Below are 14,412 nucleotides of genomic sequence, written 5' to 3'. Positions count from 1 at the left end.
CCTTTTATGAAACCATCAGATCTTGTGAGACTTATTCATTACCATGAGAACAGTATGCCGGAAACTACCCCCAATGATTCAATTATCTTCTACTGGATCCCTCCCACAACATGTGGGAATTATGGGAGTTACAATTCAAGATGAGATTTGGGTGGGGACATAGCCAAACCATATCGAGGCTAGAAAGTTAAAGAATTTCCCATGGAGTCTAAGCTAAAAAAGGAGAAAGGTAAGACAGAAGACACAGGACCAGATATTTAAAAACAACATAGAAGGGCTGGGCGTGGTGGCTCATGCCTATACATCCAGCACTTTAGGAGTCCGAGGCAGCCGGACTGCTTGAGCTCAGGAGTTTGTCATCAGTCTGGGCAACATGGCAAGAACCTGTCTCTACTAAAAATACAAAAAAGGCCGGGCACGGTGGCTCACGCCTGTAATCCCAGGCCGAGGTAGGCAGATCACAAGATCAGGAGTTTGAGACCAGCCTGGCCAATATGGTGAAACCCCACCTCTACTAAAAATACAAAAATTAGCCAGGTGTGGTGATGTGCACATGTAGTCCCAGCTACTTGGGAGGCTGAGGCAGGAGAATCGCTTGAACCCAGGAGGCAGAGGTTGCAGTAAGCCAAGACTGTGCCACTACACTCTCGCCTGGGCGACAGAGCAAGACTCCATGTCAAAAAAAAAAAAAAGAAAAAAAGGCCGGGCACAGTGGCTCACACCTATAATCCCAGCACTTTGGGAGGCTGAGGCAGGTGGATCACAAGGTCAGGAGACCAAGACCATCCTGGCTAGCACAGTGAAACCCTATCTCTACTAAAAATACAAAAAATTAGCCGGGCATGGTGGTGGACGCCTGTTGTCCCAGCTACGTAGGAAGCTGAGACAGGGGAATGGCATAAACCTGGGAGGCAGAGCTTGCAGTGAGCCGAGATCGTGCCACTGCACTCCAGCCCGGGTGGCAGAGTGAGACTCCATCTCAAAAAAAAAAAAAAGAAGAAAAATTAAAATAAAAATAACATGGAGGAATTAGTGGGTTGAAGGTTTTGATGTGAACCACTGGAATAGAAACTATTATAGTAAAAGTACCTGAATTTAAAAATTGGAAGGATACAAGATTGTGGTCTGAGAAGAGAATACATGATTTCTAGAGAAGGTTTGAGATTATGGAAAAGTACAGGAGGCTAGTAGACTGCCTATGTGAACATTATAGTTGTCTAAAATGCTGACAGGTTATAATGAAGATGAGAACTATGAAAACAAGTGCTATTCAAAGAAAGAAATAAAACAATCAATGTTGTTCTCAATGGTAAATGGTAATAATCACAAAACAACAGAGCTTGTGGCCAGGTGTGGTGGCTCATCCCTGTAATCCCAGCACTTTGGGAGGCTGAGGCAGAAGGATCTCTTGAGCCTGGGTTGAAGACCTAGGCTAGATGGTAAAAACCCATCTGCACAATAAAAATTTTTCTTAATTAGCTGGGAGTGGTGGTGTGTACCTGCAGTCCCAGCTACTTAGGAGGCTGAGGCAGGAGAATCCCGTTAGCTCAAGAATTCAAGGTGGCAATGAGCTATGATCATGTCACTGCGCTCCAGCCTGGGCAAAAGAGCAATACTCCATCTCTTAAAAACAAACAAAAAAAAGAATAGTTTTTTTTCCCCCCAAAAAAGAATGGAGTCACCATCCATAGGGATTATGATTCTCACTTTACGGATGTGAAAATATGGATTCTGAAAAATTTAATAATTGATCCAAACCCATCCAACTACTAAATGGTAGAACTAAGACATAAATAAAGGTGCTTCCAACTCTAAGGCTCATTACATAGCTTTCCTAGAAAAGAAATACCCGTGTGTTCATTTTTCAGGAAGATTCAATTCAGAAGCCATATTCCTGAAATAAATACTTCAAAAGAGGAAAAATACATACTAAGAGGATTCAGATTTTAAGATTACCCTAAAAGCTTTCTGAAAAATAAAAATGGTTTGATAATAATCAAGACAGCAGCAGTTAATGAGTGACAGCCTTAATTAGATTAACATTTGCTATATTACAAAGTAATTGAAATCGTTTTTTTCCTTAATCTATAAATGATGAAAAATGAAATCAAGTTTTTATGCTAACTACATTATAATACATATAAAATGGATAAGTAGATTAAGAGTAACCTGTTTTCTTTTTTTGACTTAAATTTTTGTTAGTTCATTTAATAAGGCAATTTGAATCTATGCTCCCCAATTGTTTAAAAAAAATCTTTTCAAAGAGTTAATATGGTAAAAGATTTACAATGTGCTGAGTGCCTCAAAGTACTTGCTCTTAAGATTACTAATTTATTCCTTTTAGTTTGTTTGTTCTTTGATTTTTTGTACTGAAGCTGTGTAGGTTGTGAGGGCAGACATCCTTACTTGTTCCTGATCTTAGAAAGCATTCAGCTTTTCATCATTAAGTATATCAGATGTGGCATTTTTATGGATGCTCATTACCATTTAGAAGTTTCCTTCTATTCCTAGTTTGTTGTCGTACGTTTTTATCATGAAAGGCTGCTGGATTTTGTCATATGCTTTTTATGTGTACATTGAAATGATCACGTGATTTTGTCCTTTATTTTATTCAAATAATGCATTATGTTGATTGCTTTTTGTATATTCCACTTGTTAAATGACACACAAGTCGGGTGTGGTGGCTCAGACCTGTAATCCCAGCACTTTGGGAAGCCAAGGTGAAAGGGTTGCTTGGGCCCAGGAGTTCAATACCAGCCTGGGCAACATAGCAAGAGTCTTTGTTTAAATAGTAATAATAATAATAATAATAATAATAGAAATAAAAATAATAGTGTATAATCTTTTTTAACATGTTGCTGGATTCAGTTTGATAGTATTTTGTTGACAATTTTTGTGTCTATATTCATAAGGGATATTGGTCTGTAGTTTAATTTTGATATCTCTGGGTTGAGTATTAGAGTAACACTGACCTCACAGAATGAGTTGGGTAGTGTTCTCCTCTATTTTTCATAAGAGTTTTACAAAGTATTGGTGTTCTCTAAATGTTTCACAGAATTGACCAACGAAACTATCTGATGCTGGGATTTTCTATGTGGGCAGTTTTTTTAATTACTAATTCTCTCTACTTATTATAGATATATTCAGATCTTCTATTTCTTCCTGAGATAGTTTTAGTAGATGGTGTCTTTCTTGGAATTGGTCCATTTTATCTGTCATCTAATTAGTTAGCATATAATTCTTCACAGCATTCCATCATTACCCTTTTAATTTCTTTGTTTTTTTTTTTTTGAGATGGAGTCTCACTCTGTCACCAGGCTGGAGTGCAGTGGTGCAATCTCAGCTCATTGCAACCTCCGCCTCCTGGGTTCAAGAGATTCTCCTGTTCTCCTGGCTCAGCCACCCAAGTACCTGGGATTACAGGCGCCCACCATTATGCCTGGCTAATTTTTGTATTTTTAGTAGAGATGCAGTTTTGCCACGTTTGCCAAGCTGGTCTTGAACTCCTCACCTCAGGTGATCCACCCACCTCAGCCTCCCAAAGTGCTGGGATTACAGGCATGAGCCACTGCACCTAGCCAACCCTTTTTATTTCTGTATGGTTGGTAGTAATGCTCCCTCTTTTCTGATTTTAGAACTTGAGTCTTCTTTTTTTTCTTGATCAGTCTAGCTAGTCATTTTTTTTTTTTATCTTTTCAAAGAACTGCTTTTGGTTTCATTGATTTCCTCCATTGTTTTTCTGTTCTCTCTTTCATATATTTCTGCTTTAAACTCTATTAGCTTCTGTATTAAGCATGTCTTTTTACTTTCTATAGTTTTGATGTTTGACATCAGGGTCCTTGCTGACACTGGAGGGACTGCCCCCGCCAGGATTAGCTTTTTCCTTAGAGATAGTAAACTCACCTGTGAGTACTCCTTTCATAAGCAAACCAACAAGTCCAAAGTCAATAACCCAGCACCTCCTCTATAACACTGAGGGCCAATACTACACTGCCCTAATCACCTGGGCCAGGTACTAGACAACTAAGAACAGCCCCTAAACCCCAGAACCCCTGAAATTATCTGAACTAGCTACTCCTAAACCTGCTTACCCTGTCTTGTGTGCCTCTTCCCTTGAAAACCACAATCAACACTTTTGTCCACATTTCCCAAGTCACCTGCCTTTTAACTGACTCAGTGCTTCCTCACGTGGCCCCCTCTGGCATGGCACAGCCTCCCTGGGATCCGTGGTTTTAATAAACCATTCTCTTTCAACAGAATCATCTTCTGATCTATTGGCCTCACCATACAGGAATAATGATAAAACCTAAATTTTGGCTGGGCACCACACCACCTGTAATCCCAGCACTTTGGGAGGCCGAGAGGTGGGTGATCACGAGGGTCAGAAGATCGAGACCATCCTACAATACAGTGAAGCCCCTCGCCTCTACTAAATATACAAAAATTAGCTGGACGAGGTGGCACCTGTAGTCCCAGCTACTTGGGAGGCTTATGCAGGAGAATGGCATGAACCCGGTGCGGAGCCTGCAGTGAGCCGAGATTGTGCCACTGCACTCCAGCCTGGGCAACAGAGCAAGACTCCATCTCAAAAAAAAAAAGAAAGAAAAAAAGAAAAAAAAAACTCTCAATTTTAAAATAGTCTCTTCCTTCTGTTTGCTTTGGGTTTAGTATTCTTCAAGTTTCTTAAAGGAGAATGTTAGGCTATTTATTTAATATCTCTTTTCTGTATAGTACTGCTTTAGTTTTATACCATCAGTTTTGGTATGCTGTGTTTTCTTTTTTATTGATCTCAAAGCATTTTCTAATTTCTTTTGTGATTTCATCTTTGACGTTAATTATTTAGGAGTGTATTGTTTAATTTCCACAAATTTGTGAATTTCCCAAATTTCCTTCTGTTAATGATTTCTAATTTCATTATTTATTCTTAATTTCAAGTGTAGATAAAAATGTCACAGAATCTTAGGCTTGGACAAAGTCTATAGAGAATATCCACCATTACTTCTAATGCCATCCTAGATGATATTAGAGATCTATTTCAACACTTTGGAAGAGATGAAATCAAACGATAAAGTATGATTTATCCTAGGACTGGACAAAATCATTTATACATGTATTTATACAGCATTTTACAGATTACAAAAAGTACTTTTACATCCACAACAGCATGTAAATAAATTTTTTAAAAATATCTTGAATATTACTTGTAACACAAAATAGACAACAAATAAATAGGCAAAAACAAAATACCTGATAGGTGTTGTCAAAACTGTCATACATGAATCTGGTGATCAAAGATGTCTTTCCAACTGAAATGAAATGAAAAGATTTGCTCAGTGAACACATTACATTGGGTTCTCAGCAAATTTTTCTACAGAGAACTGCAATTAAAGTCAATGGGAAATATCTGCAATGGTTCTACTAAAAATAATTAAAACCCATATAGCCCCAAGATTGCCAAAATGACTTTCTCCAAACACAGACAACCAATTCCCAATTTAAAAGCACAGGTAAACAGTATATAGTTAAAAGTTGAAAACACTGTTATTATATACTGACATTCTTAATTCACAAAAGGCCAAGTAAGTGTTTACTTGGCCCTAACAAAAAGAATGGAGGCTTAGGTCCACTTCATCTAGCAAATCAAAGTATAATCCCTGGGAGTAGAAAGGCAAAAGATAGAGAGTCTTAAAAAGGGTATAAGGGCTACAAGAACTACACTGTTTAAGAGTGAGAAAAAGTGGCCAGGCGTGCTCGTTGACGCCTGTAATCCCAGCACCTTGGGAGACCGAGGTGGGTGGATCAGGAGGTCAAGGGATCAAGCCCATCCTGGCCAACATGGTGAAACTCTGTCTCTACTAAAAATACAAAACTTAGCTGGGCAGGGTGGTGCACGCCTATAGTCCCAGTTACTCAGGAGCCTGAGGCAGGAGAAAAACTTGAACCTGGGAGATGGAGGTTGCAGTGAGCTGAGATACTGCACTCCAGCCTGGCAAGAGAGAGAGAGACTCCATCTCAAAAAAAAAAAAGTGAGAAAAACTTACAAGAGAAGCTGCTTTAAAATTCATTTCAAACCAGATAGATCTCTCTACTTCTCTGGCAGAGAATTCCCAAAGACCCATAACTTTACTTTGTATTGTGAGATATATATATTTATTTATTTTATTTATTTATTTTTTTTCAGACGGAGTCTCGCTCTGTTGCCAGGCTGGAGTACAGTGGCATGATCTCGGCTCAATGCAACCTCTGCCTCCCAGGTTCACTGATTCTCCTGCCTCAGCCTCCCAAGTAGCTGGGACTACAGGTACATGCCACCACATCCAGCTAATTTTTTTTATTTTTAGTAGAGATGGGGTTTCACCATGGCCAGGATGGTCTTGATCTCTTGACCTTGTGATTCGGGCTTCACCTTTGGCCTCCCTGGGCAGTGCTGGATTATAGGCGTGCACCACTGTGCCTGTCCTGCATTGATATTTTTAGGTTAATCCACAGAAAGTGTCACAAGGTCAAAAGTGGTGGAATGCTGGCAATTTCTTCACCAATAGCACATTCTCCAAGGGCAAAAACCACACCTGATTGTTTTTCTATTTTGCCAGTGGCTTGGCACAGACTCAAAATACAAAATGAATGCAAAAAAATTTATTGATTAGAAAGGAACTGGGTAAATCGACATCTCTAATACTCCCCAAAATGTACTTTTTGGGAGGATAAGAACCATACCTAGTCATTCATATTTTATTGTGAATTAAGTAACTTTTGATTTCAAACCAATTTTTAGAGACCAGATCTGGCCTCTACCTCTCCCTCTTATATGCCATATGAAAACCTGAGGGAAAAATTAGGCCAAACAACAAAGAGGCCCACAAAATCACCTACTCCAAAATATCTTATTTAGAAGATCCTAAAATAGCAGGTTGAAGAGAAGAGCTATAACTAGCTTCTGTAGACGCTAGGCAAAAGCAAACTCATATTTGGGAAGAAACCACTTTTTTTTTTTCCCTTTTGAGACAGAGTCTCACTCTGTTGTTACCCAGGCTGAAGTGCAGTAGCGCAATCATGGCTCACTGCAGCCTCTGTCTCCCAGGCTCAAACATTCCTGCCACCTCAGCCTTGCAAGCAGCTGGAACCACAGACGTGTGCCACCACGCCCAGCTAATTTTTTGTATTTTGGTGGAGACGGGGTTTCACCATGTTGCCCAGGTTGATCTCCAACTGCTGAGCTCCAGCGATCCACCTGCCTTGACCTTCCAAAGTGCGGGGATTATGAGCATGAGCTAACACACCCGGCCTGGAATATTCTTTACCCTAGGCTCCTGGGGTTCTAGGTGGCCAAGAACATTGTCCAATATCAAAAGAACTTTAAAATGAATTCAAAAACAAAGCATCGGTGGAACCACTCCAGAAAAAGAGTTCTTGTCCAGACTTTCTTGTTGTACAACAAAAGACTGGCAACTGGTGTTTATCTTTTCCCTTCAAGGCTTGGAGGGTGTTAGCAGCTTTATAGATAAGGGCAGTCGAGATCATAAACTTAACCGCATTTGCACAAAAGAGTAAAATAGCCTATCCCTTCTTGCCTTAAATGCTGGTGCTTGTTTGTCTTCCTTACCAATACATGTCTTTTGTGGCATTTTCCCCCCAGAACAGGGTATACTTGTCTGTACTGAAGACCTGTTCAGGCCAGGCGTGGTGGCTCACGCCTGTAATCTCAGCACTTAGGAAGGCTGAGAAAGGTGGATCACTTGAGGTCAGGAGTTCGAGACCAGCCTGACCAACATGGTGAAACCCCATTTCCACTAAAAATACAAAAATCAGGCCAGGCGCAGTGGCTCACGCCTGTAATTCTAGCACTTTGGGAGGCCGAGGCAGGTGAATCACGAAGTCAGGAGAGGAGATTGACACCATCCTGGCTAACACAGTGAAACCCCGTCTCTACTAAAAGTACAGAAAATTAGCAGGGTGTGGTAGAGGGCACCTGTAGTCCCAGCTACTTGGGAGGCTGAGGCAGGAGAATGGCATGAACCCAGGAGGCGGAGGTTGCACTGAGCCAAGATCATGCCACTGTACTACAGCCTGGGCAACAGAGCAAGACTCTGTCTCAAAATCAATCAATCAATCAATTAGCCGGGTGTGGGGGCGGGCGCCTTGTAATCCCAGCTACTCAGGAGGCTGAGGCACCAGAATCGCTTGAATCTGGGAGGCAGAGATTGCAGTGAGCCAAGAATGCACCACTGCACTCCAGTCCAGGCGACACAATGAGACTCTGTCTCAAAGCAAACAAACAAACAAAACTATTCAGGCAGCTATCCTTTCTTCTCAATGATTTTCTTTTTTTTTCCCCAAGACAATGTCTTGCTCGGTCACCCAGGCTGGAGTCCAGTGGCACAATCTCAGCTCACTGCAACCTCCACCTTGTGGGTTCAAGCAATTCTCCTGTCTCAGCTTCCAGAGTATCTGGGATTATAGGTGTGTGCTACCACGCCTGGCTAATTTTTGTATTTTTAGTAGAGACAGGGTTTCACCATGTTGGTCAGGCTGGTCTCAAACTCCTGACCTCGTGATCCGCCTGCCTCGGCCTCCCAAAGTGCTGGGAGGCAGCACTTGAACCCAGGAGGCAAAGGCTGCAGTGAGCTGAGATCACACCACTGCACTCCAGCCTGGGCAACAGAGTGAGACTCCCTCTCAAAAAAAAAAAAGTAAAATAAAATAAAAAATAGGGCCAGGCGCAGTGGCTCACGTCTGCAATCCCAACACTTTGGGAGGCCCAGGTGGGCAGATCATGAGGTCAAGAGATCAAGACCATTCTGGCCAACATGGTGATACCCCGTCTCTACTAAAAATACAGAAACATTAGCTGGGCGTGGTGGTGCGTGCCTGTAGTCCCAGTTACTTGCGAGGCTGAGGCAGAAGAATCACTTGAACCCAGGAGGCGGAGGTTGGTGGAGCCCAGACGCTTTCACTGCACTCCAGTCTGTGACACAGAAAGATTCCCTATCTTAAAAAAATTTTTTAATTAAAATTCCTTATGGCCGGGCGCCGGGGTGGGTCAAGCCCTGTAGTCCCAGCACTTTGGGAGCCGAAAGGTGGATCACGCAGGTCAGGAGACCAGACCATCCTTCTGGCCAACAAGTGGCAGAAACCTCTGCCTCAGCCTAAAATACAAAAACTAGCTGGGCATGCAGGATGGCTTCAGTCCTGTAGCTACCTCGAGGCTGAGGCAGGAGAATGGCGTGAACCTGGGAGGCGGAGCTTGCAGTGAGCCGAGATCGTGCCACTGCACTCCAGCCTGGGTGACACAGCGCGAGACTCCGTCTCAAAAAAAAATAATAATAAAATAAATAAAGTAAAATAAAAGCTGTATTTTTAAATGCAAGACATTTTGTATTTTTAAAAGAGTACAAGATTTTTGCCTGCCGGCATAGCTATACGGATGGCTACACAAATTTCCCCTTTTTTTAAACAATGGTCCTTATGCTAGATTCATTCACTTTGTCATGGCAGGTAACTGTAGATGCAAACCTTGAGCAATGGTATATATAAAGCAATTCAACAAGTTTTTCTTGTAATGTCATGACTTTTCTCTGCCTTGTGGGAGCACTTCCAGCATCACTAGCGGCACTTCATACGGGTCCCACTGTGTTATTCAAGGTTTGTAGTACACTGCACTAAACATGAGAAAAATGAAAGAACTGTGAGAGATCAATCATTCTGATCACTTTTTACTGCAATATGATGTTTACTGGAGAGAAAACTGCTCACTTGGAGATGATTAGAGTTACAGGCATTTTAAACTAATACTCACAACACTTAAGCTCACCACAACACCAACAGGAGGTAGCCACAAAATAATTACGGTACGTACTACAGCTAGTTTTATGCAGTTATAATTTAATACTGAATCTTTATGTTTATTTATATTTCACTCCACTGCAAATGGTACCATGTATGGTCTGTAAGCATAGTGTATACATAAGTTTTAATAAATTTTAATTTTTGCTGGATGCTGTGGCTCATGCTTATAATCCCAACACTTTGGGAGGCTGAGGCAGGAGGATCACATAAGGTCAGGAGTTCAAAACCAGCCTGGCCAACATGTTGAAACCCCATCTCTACCAAAAATATAAAAATAGCCAGGCATGGTGGCAGGCGCCTGTAATCCCAGCTACTAGGGAGGTTGAGGCAGGAGAATCGCTTGAACCCAGGTTGTGGTAAGCCGAGATCATGCCATTTGACTCCAGCCTGGGTGATAAGGGCAAAACTCCGTCTCAAAAAATAATAGTAAATTTTATTTTATTTTATTTTTTTTGAGATGGAGTCTTGCTCTGTTGCCCAGGTTGGAATGCAATGGTGCACTCTCAGCTCAACGCAGTCTCCACCTCCTGAGTTTAAGCAATTCTCTTGCCTCAGCCTCCTGAGTAGCTGGGATCAGAGGCCTATGCCACCACGCCCGGCTAATCTTTGTATTTTTAGTAGAGATGGGGTTTCACCATGTTGGCCAGGCTGGTCTCAAACTCCTGACCACAAGTGATCTACCTGCCTCGGCTTCCCAAAGTGCTGGGATTACAGGCATGAGCCACTGAGCCCCGCCAAATTTTAATTTTTTATAATAGATTTGTCTACATATTTTATAGTAGTAAATGATAAAATCGACCTGTATTTAAATATATTTTATGCATTTACAAAATACCTTTTTCTTAATCTTTTTCAATATTTTTAGGCTACACAGTTCACAAATTTTTCGAAATGTCACAAATCTCCAAAAAAAAGTCCAATGTATTTATTGAAAAAAATCCATATATAAGTGGACTCTTGCAGTTCAAACCAGTGCTATAGACAAGGAGCAGTGGTTCATGCTTGTAATCCCAGCACTTCAGGCATTTGAGGCAAGAGGATCCCTTGAGCTCAGGAATTTGAGGATGCAGTGAGCCAGGATCATGCCACTGCACTCCAGCCTGGGCAAAAGAGTGAGACCCTATCTCCAAAAAAAAAAAAAAAAGGGCGGGGGTTGACTCCTATTGTTCAAGGGTCAAGTGTATATACTTTAATCCTAATCCTTAAGCTTTCCAAAATAAGCAAGGTAGAGACCTTTCTTTTTGTTTTTTGTTTCTTTGTTTGTTTTTGAGACAAGTCTCGCTGTCACCCAGGGTGGAGTGCAGTGGTGGCACAAATCTCAGCTCACTGCAAGCTTCACCTCCCGGGTTCACTCCATTCTCCTACCTCAGCCTCCCAAGTAGCTGGGACTATAGATGCCCACCACCATGCCTAGCTAATTTTTTTGAATTTTTAGTGGAGACGGGGTTTCACTGTTTTAGCCAGGATGGTCTCGATCTTCTGACCTCGTGATCGGCCTGCCTCAGCCTCCCAAAGTGCTGGGATTACAGGCGTGAGCCACTGCGCCCGGCCTAAAGATCTAATTCTTTTCTGACAACTTCTGCTTAAGAAAAAGCTTTGATTTTGCTAGCAAGAAAAAGGTACCACTGAAATGGAATTATGCTATACAGTTAATCTGATCAAATGAATTTTTTTAACTGATAGGTAGAAAAGAAGATGATTTCAGAGAAATCTTAAATTGACCCTACTTCCTTATTGCCCCAATCCTTTTCAAAACACTCTTCACTGATGAAAGCCACACCTAGAATTAAAGATCACATCCTTGTTCTGGGAGTTTGCCTCTGAAACTGTAGTAAAATCTATGGCCTAAGTAAGTTTATTTTATGAGCCAGGCATGGTGGCTCATGCCTGTAATCCTAGCACTTTGAGAGGCCGAGGTGGACAGACCACTTTAGCTCACAAGAACAAGACCAGCCTGGGCAGCATGGTGAAACTCTGCCTCTACAAAATATACAGAAATTAGCCAGGCATGGTGGTGTGCACCCTGTAGTCCCTGCTACCTGGGAGGCTGAGGTAGGAGGATGGCTTGAGCCCAGGAGGTAAAGGTTGTAGTGAGCCTAAATCGTGCCATTGTACTCCAGCCTGGGTGATAGAGCCAGACTTTGTCTCAAAAAAAAAAAAAAGAAAAAGAAAAAACAAGCTTATTTTATGGAAATACTTAAGATGAACTTAGGAAGGTGCCGGTAAAATGTTCTTATAAAAATAAAAATCTTTTAGGCCTTGAACAGTGGCTCATACTTGTAAGCCAAGCACTTTGGGAGGCTAAGTAGGAGAGCTGCTTAAGCGTAGGAGTTAGAGACCAGCTGGAGCAACATAGTAAGACTCCGTCTCTATAAAAAATTGTAAAAGTTATCTGGGCATGTTGGTGTGCACCTGTAGTCCCAGCTACTCAGGAGGTTGAAGTGAGAGGACCGCATAAGCCCCTAAGGTCCAGCCTGCAGTGAGCTGAGATCACAAAATTGCACTCCAGCCTAAGTAACACAGACAGACCAAGTCTCTTTAAAAATAAGTAGGCCAGGCCAGGCGCGGCGGCTCACGCCTGTAATCACAGCACTTTGGGAGGTCGAGGCAGGTGGATCACGAGGTCAGGAGATCAAGACCATTCTGGCTGACACAGTGAAACCCTGTCTCTACTAAAAATACAAAAAAAATAGCTGGCTGTGGTGGCGGGTGCCCGTAATCCCAGCTACTAGGGAGGCTGAGGCAGAAGAATGGTGTGAACCCGCGAGGTGGAGCTTGCAGTGAGCCGAGATCGTGCCACCGCAGTCCAGCCTGGGTGACAGAGTGAGACTGTCTCAAAAAAATAATAATAATTTTAAAAATAAATAAATAAATAGGCCAGGTGCGGTGGCTCACGCCTGTAATCCCAGCACTTTGGGAGGCCGAGGTGGGTGGATCACCTGACGTCAGGAGTTCGAGACCAGCCTGGCCAACATGGTGAAAACCTGTCTCTACCAGAATTACAAAAATTAACCAGGCATGGTGGCAAGTGCCTATAATCCAGCTACTCAGGAGGCTGAGGCAGGAGAACTGCTTGAACCCAGGGGCCAGAGCTTACAGTGAGCCAAGATCACACCACTGCACTCCAGCCTGGGCTACAGAATGAGACTCCATCTCAAAAAACAAGTAAATAAATAAAATAAATAAGGCCGGGGATAGTGGCTCACACCTGTAATCCCAACAGTTTGGAAGGCTGAGATGGGAAGATCACCTAAGGTCAGGAGTTCGAGACCAGCCTGGCCAACATGGCAAAACCCCATCTCTACTAAAAATACAAAAATTAGCCGGCATGGTGATGCGCGCCTGTAATCCCAGCTACTCAGGAGGCTGAGGCAGGAGAATCCCTTGAACCCGGAAGATGGAGGTTACAGTGAGCTGAGATCATGCCACTGCGCTATAGCCTGGGAGACAGGGTAAGACACTATCTCAAAAAAATAAAATAAAATAATAAATAAATAAATAAAGATAATGGACAAATTGTGGCATAGTCATAAAATGAAATATTACAATGGCAAAATATCCTAATATGTAAAACCACATGAACAAATTTCAGACACTACATGAGTGAAAGAGGCCAGATACAAAAGAATATATACTCTATAATTCTATTTATATGAAGTTCAAAACTGGCAGAATTAATGCTGATAGAAGTCAGAAAAGTTGTAAAGGGTTTCTAACTGAGAAAGGGAGCCAAGGAATCTTCTAAGTGCTGGTATTAATAGCTACAAGGGTGAATAAAAAGGTAAAATTTCCAACAAGCCATATACTTAAAATTTGTCTACTTTATGCCCTTTACTGGATATTATACATATTAAAATAAAATCTTTTTCTCAAAGAGTAAAACACTTTATTACATATGTATCATTCCCAATAAAAAGTGTATATATGTATGTGGCTATCAAGTACCCCTGATACGCTGTGACAAGAAGGGCATTTCACCTCGTGAAGTGAGAAAAACTCCAGTTTAATAGTGGAGAAAAATTTACCCATTTTATCAAGTTTTTTTTGTTGTTTGTTTTTGAGACAGAGTCTCACTCTGTCACCCAGGCTGGAGTGCAATGACATGATCTCGGCTCACTGCAACCTCTGCCTCCCAGGTTCAAGCGATTGTCCTGCCTCAGCCTCCTGAATAGCTGAGATTACAGGCGCCCGCCACCACGTCCAGCTAGTTTTTGTATTTCTAGTAGAGATGGAGTTTCACCATGTTGGCCAGGCTGGTCTTGAACTCCTGACCGCAGGTGATACACCTGCCTCAGCCCCTCAAAGAGCTGGGATTACAGGCTTGAGCCACCGCACCTGGTCAGTTTATCCAGTTTCATAGTGAGAAAAAAAACTGACAAACCCAAATTGGAGATAAATCTACAGCAGTAGTTACCAACCTTTTTGGCACCAGGCACCAGTTTCGTGGAAGACAATTTTTCTATGGGTGTGGGGGAGGAGGAACGGTGGATGGTTTCAGGATGAAACTGTTCTACCTCAGATCATCAGGCATTAGATTCTCATAAGGAATATGCAACCTAGATCCCT

At 42.0% G+C, this 14,412-nt stretch overlaps 1 protein-coding gene across 4 annotated transcripts in view; it reads right to left on the bottom strand.

Annotated features, from left to right (window-relative positions):
* The window catches only part of RAB6A (RAB6A, member RAS oncogene family), a 92,571-nt gene that overhangs the window by 54,596 nt on the left and 23,563 nt on the right, over positions 1 to 14,412 (bottom strand). For 3 of the 4 annotated variants that reach the window (XM_003910396.5, XM_009186913.4, XM_021926289.2), the window contains exon 2: positions 5,248 to 5,306. In XM_003910396.5, the coding sequence (XP_003910445.3) occupies positions 5,248 to 5,306 (59 nt within the window). Of the gene's footprint in view, positions 1 to 5,247; positions 5,307 to 9,513; positions 9,678 to 14,412 lie in introns of those variants that run through there. The other variant, XM_017948750.3, reaches the window with a different exon arrangement.

Source organism: Papio anubis, chromosome 12 (assembly GCF_008728515.1).
Source record: "Papio anubis isolate 15944 chromosome 12, Panubis1.0, whole genome shotgun sequence".
Lineage (NCBI taxonomy): Eukaryota > Metazoa > Chordata > Mammalia > Primates > Cercopithecidae > Papio > Papio anubis.
The sequence above is the reverse complement of the archived record's forward strand: the minus strand, read 5'-3'. Positions and strand labels throughout refer to the sequence as shown.